Source organism: Neopelma chrysocephalum, unplaced genomic scaffold (assembly GCF_003984885.1).
Source record: "Neopelma chrysocephalum unplaced genomic scaffold, ASM398488v2 Primary Assembly neopelma1_60, whole genome shotgun sequence".
Lineage (NCBI taxonomy): Eukaryota > Metazoa > Chordata > Aves > Passeriformes > Pipridae > Neopelma > Neopelma chrysocephalum.
Genome location: NW_020897715.1, coordinates 17,748,764 through 17,756,479, shown reverse-complemented (window position 1 = coordinate 17,756,479; position 7,716 = coordinate 17,748,764). Strand labels below are relative to the sequence as shown.

Genomic DNA, 7,716 nt, shown 5'->3' with positions numbered 1-7,716 from the left:
TGTAGATTTTCTGAATTTTAGTAAGTTTATTAATACTGTCACTTCTGGACACATCCTTCTGGATGGAAGTTTTCCAGCTGTGGGATGAGTGGTTTCATTGTGCACTGGGTGAAGAACCCTCAAAAGGGTGTAGCGAACACGGCTACATCTGATTGGTGACTGGTCACCAGAGGTGTTCCTCAGGGCTCAATTCTAGGGCCACTTCTGTGAAATAGGACAGGACTATTTTGCAGGTAATATACAACTGCTGAGATGAGCAGATCTAGAGGACAAGAGCAGGTCTGAGGGACAAGAGGCCTTGCAGAGGGATCTAGCCAGATTGAAGCATTAGGCAATGATTCATGGTGTGAAATTTAACAAATCAAATGCCAGATTCTGCACCTGAGATGGAGCAACACCAGGTGCAAGTATAAAGTGGGAGAGGAGTGGCTGGAGAGTGCCCTGTAGAGAGGGCCCTGGGGGCGCTGGTGGGCAGCAGCTCAGTGTGAGTCAGCAGTGTGTGCCTGGGCAGCCCTGTGGGCAAACCACATCCCGGGGAGCATCAAACACGGCATCATCAGTCGCTCGGAGGGGATCATCCCACTGTGCTCAGCATTGGTGTGGCCTCACACAGAGTGCTGGATGCAGTTCTGAGCCCCACGATTTCAGAGAGGCGTGAAGGTCCTTGAATGTGCCCAGAGGAGCGCAACAAAGTTGGTGGAAGGGTTGGAAGGCATGTGTTGTGAGGAGCAGCTGGGGACTTCGGGCTTGTCTGGTTTGGAGAAAGGGAGGCTGAGGGGAAACCCCCTTGCTCTCTGCAGCTTCCCTAGGAGGGGAAGAGTAGAGGGAGGTGCTGATCTCATCTTCCTGGAATCCAGTGAATGGACACGTGGGAATGGTTCAAAGCTGCGTCAAGGGACATTAGGAAACATTTCTTTACCAACATTTCTTTACCGAGAGAGTGGCCAGACACTGGAACAGGCTTCCTACAGAGGGGGTCAGTGCCCCAAGCCTGTCAGTGTTTAAGAGGCATTTGGACAATACCCTTAATAATCGGCTTTAACTTTTGGTGAGGCCTGAAGCAGTCAGGGAGTTGGGCTAGGTGATTGTTGTAGGTCCCTTCCAACTGAAATTATTCTATTCTATTCTGTTCTATTCTATTCTATTCTAATTTTCAGACACACACTAAAGGTTCAGAAGTAATTCAGTACCTGTTCTCTTGCTTACCTTTCCCAGATACATTAGGGAGTAAAAAGGTTTTTAACTCAGCCCTCTGTGATATAATAACCCATTGCCCCATTTTTTTCCACCTTTTGTTTGCAAAATCAAAGAGGGTATAAAACAACATTTGACAAAAAGCACTTGATCAGGATAGAAAAATGTATAGTTTTACATTTTACAGAACTTGTAAATAGTTTTATGTGTGGGCCATGTGATGTGGGCTGGGCAGGCAGTTGTTCCTGCTTTGTGAGGCAGAGTTCAAGATTCCTTTGCTACGCAGGGAAAAAAACCTAGAATTTTCAGGGCAGTTTCTCCTGTTAAAGTAAAGCAGACCAAACAGATACGACACAGGTAAGCACTCCCCCACTGCTCACCCCGCCTTCTTTCCTAATGAGTTTCCTGCTTTTGTGGAACAGACCGAGAAGAGCTGCAAAAGAGTAGAAGGTATGTGATCGTCTAGAAGTAGCTTCGGATTCAGAACCTGGAAAAAGGAGATTCTACTTTCCCATGCAAAACTCATACAATGGGATCTTCTTGTTGTTTGGTACCTTCCCATGTTCAGTAGTTTCCAATTTTTATTTTCAAAAGAAATCTTCATTGTCTCCCTACAAGAAAACTCAAAAGGAGGAAGAGAGAGTTTTAACTGGTATCCTATTCTTGGATCAGAATGGAAAGCAGCAGTGCACATTTTTCCTTGTGATGAAGAGAGAAGTTAAACCATGACTGCTCCTACCTACCGAGACCTCTTTCTGGTAAGTATATGCTGAAAAAGAATGTGTTTCTTTTGAATATATACATTTAACTATTTTTGCTGTAACAAGGGGACACATTTAGTGTGCAAAAGTGTACATGTTACACAATGTAACATGGAACTATATAAAACTGTATATTTGTTTGGAGATGCATATTCATAAAAAATATGCCCCTTGTGTCATGCTTTTTTCCTTCAAAGGGGTCTTCATCAAAACAGGGGGATACATGTAGGTTAGCAGAACACATGCAAGACAACTCCTTAATTATGGTATTCTTGAATACCCCAGGTCCCTAGTATTCATTCTATATTGACTGCACATAGTGAAACTGCTGTCTCTTTCACTGAGATGGGATTTGGAATGTGGGACAGAAAGGGCTCTTGTGTTTGAGAATGGTGCAAAAATAAGCACATCAACAGAGAAAGAACTGAGGATATAGGCAAATATTCAAACTATGCCTACACTTTGCAAAAACACACGTACCCTAGCTATATCCAGAACCTAAAGTAACATTATTGCTACAATGCTACACTGAAGTTAGATTCTCAATTTAGTGGGGCAGACAGGCCCATTAAATAAGGCTGCTTTTCTTCCGGGATCTGAATGAATATTTGAATGTTCATTATGCAACATACAAATGTCCCAGAATTAACCCTTAAAGTTATTCTGTGTTTCACTTTCATAGTAACCTCAAATCTGCATCCCAGACTGCTCTGTTAAGCCAGATCTTTTTAGATATGCCTGGCAATAAGTGCTTAGGGTCTATTTATGCATTTCATGTCTTCCAACTGTGTGTCCAAGCATTCCTATTATTCAATATGCATTCACACAGGAAATTCTAGTACATTTACATTGGTTTGCATTTATGCGGATTTCACAGACTTATTATGTATGTGCATAGTTCACATTCTCATGATGTCCTTTGCTCTAGTATGTATGTTCTTACTTTGGTCATGATACTTACAATGTGTTTATATTCTCATGTTTCATGTTGAAAAAACTGTTCCATCTTCCACAGATGTCTGTCCCTTTAACTGCTCATCTGTTCTCAACTACCTGCTACCACCATCTATACTACCATGTGGTTAGAGACACGCTGGAAGAACATCCGCCAAACCTTGCTGCTTCTTTTCACTGCTGCTCTTCTCATTGGGGTCACCATGCTGGCCATTTCATCTAATATCAACCCAGTAGGCTATTTCTTTCTAGGGGTAGGGGGAGTGTGCCTGGTCGGCTATTTGCTGAGTGTGTTTGTTGAGTGTTACCTGAGGAATCAACACCGACATGACGCAAATGAAATACCTCCAAACAGTCAAAGCCAAGCAGGGTAAGCAGCAACCTGGTTATTGTTCTTTAACCCTCTCACCTCAGTCATGGACATTTTACACACTGTTTTGCTGCCCTTCCCTGGGGCAACAAACACAGACTCCATTCCCAAAGACAAAAGTTGTTTTCAGGTTGTTTTCCTTCATTCTTCAGGTGGAGGTTGCAAATATCTATGCCACGCATCTCGTGTATCTTGTACAATATGTATTTTCTTCCCCCCGGAAACTGATTCACTAAAAATTTCCAAGGTTAAACAGATCCAGGCCCAGTTTTATTTTACTTTGAGTAATCGAGGCTTGCCAAACAATGACTCAGACAAGGAAAAAGAAAAAACACTGAAGCAATACTGAATCTTATTTGGGTTTAGTTCTATAAAACTTATCTCTGGAGCAACTGTTCCTTGGCAAACTTTTTAAAAGAAACCTGTAACTGGATCTGTTTCCAGTCTTAAAATCCCAATTTGACACTAATAAATCCTGATTTTGAGAGGCTTTGAATACTTCTTTTGGGCTTCATGTATATTTGCAGGTTTTCAGTATCACCTAATTTAACCCTTGTTTGCCTACTATAGTTGACAAGTTTGACTTTATTTGTATCTTTGCTTCCTTGTATTATCCAGGTAATCATTTTCCACATCCATAAATGACTTAACACTCTCAAATACAGGACCTGTGGAAGGAGAAAAAATGTTACTATGTGTTTATTTTTAGAAAGACTACATAAAAAGAAGTCTATATTGGGCTCTGCTATCTTGGGGGCATACTAGAAGAAAATTAGTATCTTTTATTTGAAAATATGACCCGAAAAGGAAAATGTTCCTAAAGTAGCATTTTTTTTCAGATAATTCTTCTCAACACAGAACAATTAATCCTTGTTTAAATGAAATGAAAATACTAATTTTCTCCAGTTCTTAAAAATAGATGAACACTGAGCTAATGTATTAAAAAAGCAAGGTCCTGTTTTATTCCAAGAAATAATCAGTAACTAACAATTCTTAGTAATAAATTTTAACTGGTAGGAGATTTTAACTGAGGGACATCAAGCTAAGCCTAGTACACAGAACTGAACAGTGTGGGTCGCCTCACTTATCCTGGAGAGTGTGGGAAAATGGTCAGATGAGCCATTCTCTATACCTGTAAGCAAGATATTAAGTTGGCTGGACGAGTGAACTGATCCAGGGGCAGAATACCCTATACAGCAATACCACGTGAAATACCCTGTCTCAGTCCCATCTATTTGTTGATTGTAGGATGGTCCCTATAGTACATAATCTGTGCTATCTGCCTCTGCATAAACTAAGCAGTAAAATAACCGATGTAACTGGCCTTCCTCTCTTGAACAAGGGTGAATGCTGCCTTTGAAGCGCCCACCTATGAGGAGGTGATGACCATGTCAGCTCCAGCAATATGGACGATTACATCCAACCCAGGCCCAGTGCCCTCGCCACTGAGCGAGCCTCCTCCTTACAGCGTTGTTATCGAATCCTCTGGCCAACAAGAGATTACAGTGGAGGCTCTCCGGGTGTCAGTGCCACCAGACACGAGGCCCACCTCTGAGACAGACACGGGCTCCAGGATACAGCTACAGCTGGTGTTGCCCCCAAGACCGCAGAGGTTTGTTTCGGACATCCATGAGGAGAGAGATATTGAAGACAGGTTTGAACCACTAGAACCACTCACTCCACCACCTGCTTATGAGAGTGCCATCAGTGATGAGGTTTTTGAAGATGCTTGCCAGCCCTCTGTCTTATGATTACTTTCACCTTCCATGAATACAGAACCAAACCCTTACCCTAATACAGAATGCTTCTAGAAAGAAGGTGAAAGGGCTGAGATTTTTCATGCCTGAAACTGTAAAAGTTTGTCTCACCATTCTTTGAAACAGAGTTGAACTACAAACACAGCTTCTGATGTCACTAGAATCTTTTTGCACAAAATAAAAATCGATGCAATACCACAATGCTTTGACTTGGCAGATACATAAAACCATTGTGAGGAAAGTTGTGTTATATATGGCAACATTCTCAAACTGAAGATATACCTTTTGGGGGAAAAGAGGAAATCATGAGAAGAGACAAGGTTATCAAAAGACCTCTGAAGAAGGACTGTAAGATGCAGCCAAAAGAATCTGCCTGGGAAAGGGGAGGAACAGAAACAGCACTAAGCATGTTCTGCCTGTGCATTACAAACAGCAATATTGCTGAGAGCTGTGCGGTCATCAGCCACCCAGAAATCCCTACAGAGAGACCAAGCCTGCACTTCCCTGAGTTGTCGTTTTGTGGCAACAAAAATTTATGGTTTGCGCTGTTTCTCGCTGCCCCTCTGCCACACCTGTGCCACATCCTCAGCTGTGCTGCACTGCAGCATGACTGAGGGGAGGGTGGTTGTCTGCATCTGGAAGCTGGTACCACCCGATATGTGTCACTTAAGGTTGAAAAGCTGACAGCAAGCATGGCACCATAAAATGACTTCTGTTCTTCACAAGGTTCTCATCCCACACAGCCAGTAGTGTACAAGAGGGGGATAATTTTTCCTCCTGTAAGAGAGGCCAGCAGTGGGATATACACACATATAAGCATCTTCTGCCTAGATCAGTAGTCTTGGTGGCTCTACAGCAGGGTGTGTGTCTCTGCTGTAATATAGCCCCTAACAGATGGCTTGAGAGACTTTATTGTCATCATGGCAAGGACTTGCACGGAAATCTCTGTAACCACGCTGTACTCAGAGGCTTCTCTCTGGACTCTGGAAAGGTCCAGTCTGTCTGCCGAGGCCAGAGCTGTACCGGAGAGCACCTGAGAATAATAGTCCCAAGGCACAAGCGGTCTTCATCATGATGGCTCTAGGCTGGAGCCAGGTTTTAGCTCTCACTGATCAGTGGTGATGTGCAGTCTCTTAAAATGGGTGAGTTAAACTGATAGCCTCTGCAGTGTCAAAGTGGTCTACATCCATAGACCATGCAAGGAGACATTAATGTCTGGTGAATGTCCAAATTAAAAAATAAAAATAAAAATGGTGGTCCAAATCTCCTCATGAAGGAGAGCGGCAATCATCACAGCCTTGCTCGTATGACTGCATCATCTTGAATTCCTATGAGGAACCATCAAACCACAGCTAGAAGCAAACAAACTATTTCTTATAGTTTGATTCTTTATAGTTCAAAGAAAAAAAAGGACCCTCTATGTTGTTTGTAAATAAACAGGACTGCATTAAAAATTCCAGGTGGCATCATTTATATTTCCTCCCAAAACAACCACTCCACAAAGCCGTGCTTTTGGCTCATATTCTGCTTATTTGATAATCTTGGCTTAGAAAAAGGAGAGGTGTTCCATTTCTGAATGTACAGCTACATCACTTTAATATTATTAGTGATGAAGCAGGTATGATACCTCTATCGTAGAAATATTGTGAGAGACAAATTTGCTGATAGAGGCAATGTGATTTCTTTAAAGCCAATCACTACTGGCATTTCCCTCCTCTAACTGCAAACAGAAAAGAAAAAACCTCACTAAAAAGTGATATAGGTAGACAACATAGGCATAGAAATTTTGAGTCTTAAACTGGGCAACTCTGTGTGCACCAAACTGCCAGGAGTGAGGAATAAATTCACGTAACCACCAGAGATTAAAAATTGGCCAAAACAAAGACCAAAAATGCATCAGTTATGACCACTTGGATTTTGTTTTCAGTATCTGTAAGGGTTTTCAAGCCTTTGGACTTGTGTTAAGCTTTAGCATGTGGAACTCCTGCACACCAAGGAGCAACCATCTGAAGTCCTATGAGGAACAGCTGTGGGAGCTGGGGTTGTTTAGCCTGCAGAAAAGGAGTTTCAGGGGTGACCTTATCACCTTCTTCAACTACCTGAAAGGAGTGTGTGGGGGGGTGTCCTATTATCCCAGGCAACTTGCGACAGGACGAGAGAACATAGTCTTAAGCTGTGCCAGAGGAGGTTCAAGTTAGCCATCAGGAGGAGTTTCTTCACAGAAGGGTTGTCAAGCATTGGAACTGGCTCTCCAGGAAGGTGCTGGAGACACTGTCCCTGGAAGTGGATGTGGCACTCAGTGCTATAGACTAGTTTGACAAGGTGGTGTTTAAAGGTTGGACTCGATGATGTCAGAGGTCTTTTCCAATCATAATGACCCTGTGATAATGTGACAAGTGCTGCAAATTTGCTTATGCTAGAAGGATGGTCACTTTGATCTTCCCTTCGTATTCCAATGTTCTCTGCAAACCCTGTGTGCTCCCTGTCTCCCTCTGAATTACTGCGCGTTATCTTTTCTGACTTCAGCTGATTTCCGCTGAAACACGTGTAACAAAACACAGGAAACAAAACCTCTAACAAAAAAAAAAAATCCAAGAACCGGTATGTTCGCAAAGAAAGCTGCAATTGTTAATACTCTCTGCAGACAGGACCCATGCCGCGCCTCTGCTGTGCCGCACTA

At 42.6% G+C, this 7,716-nt stretch overlaps 1 protein-coding gene across 2 annotated transcripts; it reads left to right on the top strand.

Moving 5' to 3' along the window:
• Window positions 1-1,513: 1,513 nt before the first annotated feature.
• On the top strand, window positions 1,514-6,480 carry TMEM139 (transmembrane protein 139). Of its 2 annotated transcripts, XM_027681419.1 has the most exons (4): window positions 1,514-1,644; window positions 1,867-1,952; window positions 2,971-3,279; window positions 4,622-6,480. In XM_027681419.1, exons 3-4 carry the CDS (start codon window positions 3,032-3,034, stop codon window positions 5,028-5,030), a joined length of 657 nt encoding a protein of 218 aa, XP_027537220.1. In that variant the 5' UTR covers window positions 1,514-1,644; window positions 1,867-1,952; window positions 2,971-3,031; the 3' UTR covers window positions 5,031-6,480. The 2 variants fall into 2 exon arrangements, with proteins under 2 accessions (XP_027537220.1, XP_027537219.1); XM_027681418.1 differs by having other exon boundaries at window positions 1,514-1,952.
• Window positions 6,481-7,716: the final 1,236 nt, after the last annotated feature.

What these genes read in the sequence shown, in the direction of transcription:
- TMEM139 (XM_027681419.1), top strand. Translation starts at nt 3,032, where the DNA reads ATGTGGTTAGAGACACGCTGGAAGAACATCCGCCAAACCTTGCTGCTT. An exon ending in AACAGTCAAAGCCAAGCAGG is followed by an intron (nt 3,280 to 4,621) that starts GTAAGCAGCAAC and finishes CTCTTGAACAAG; the next exon opens with GGTGAATGCTGCCTTTGAAG.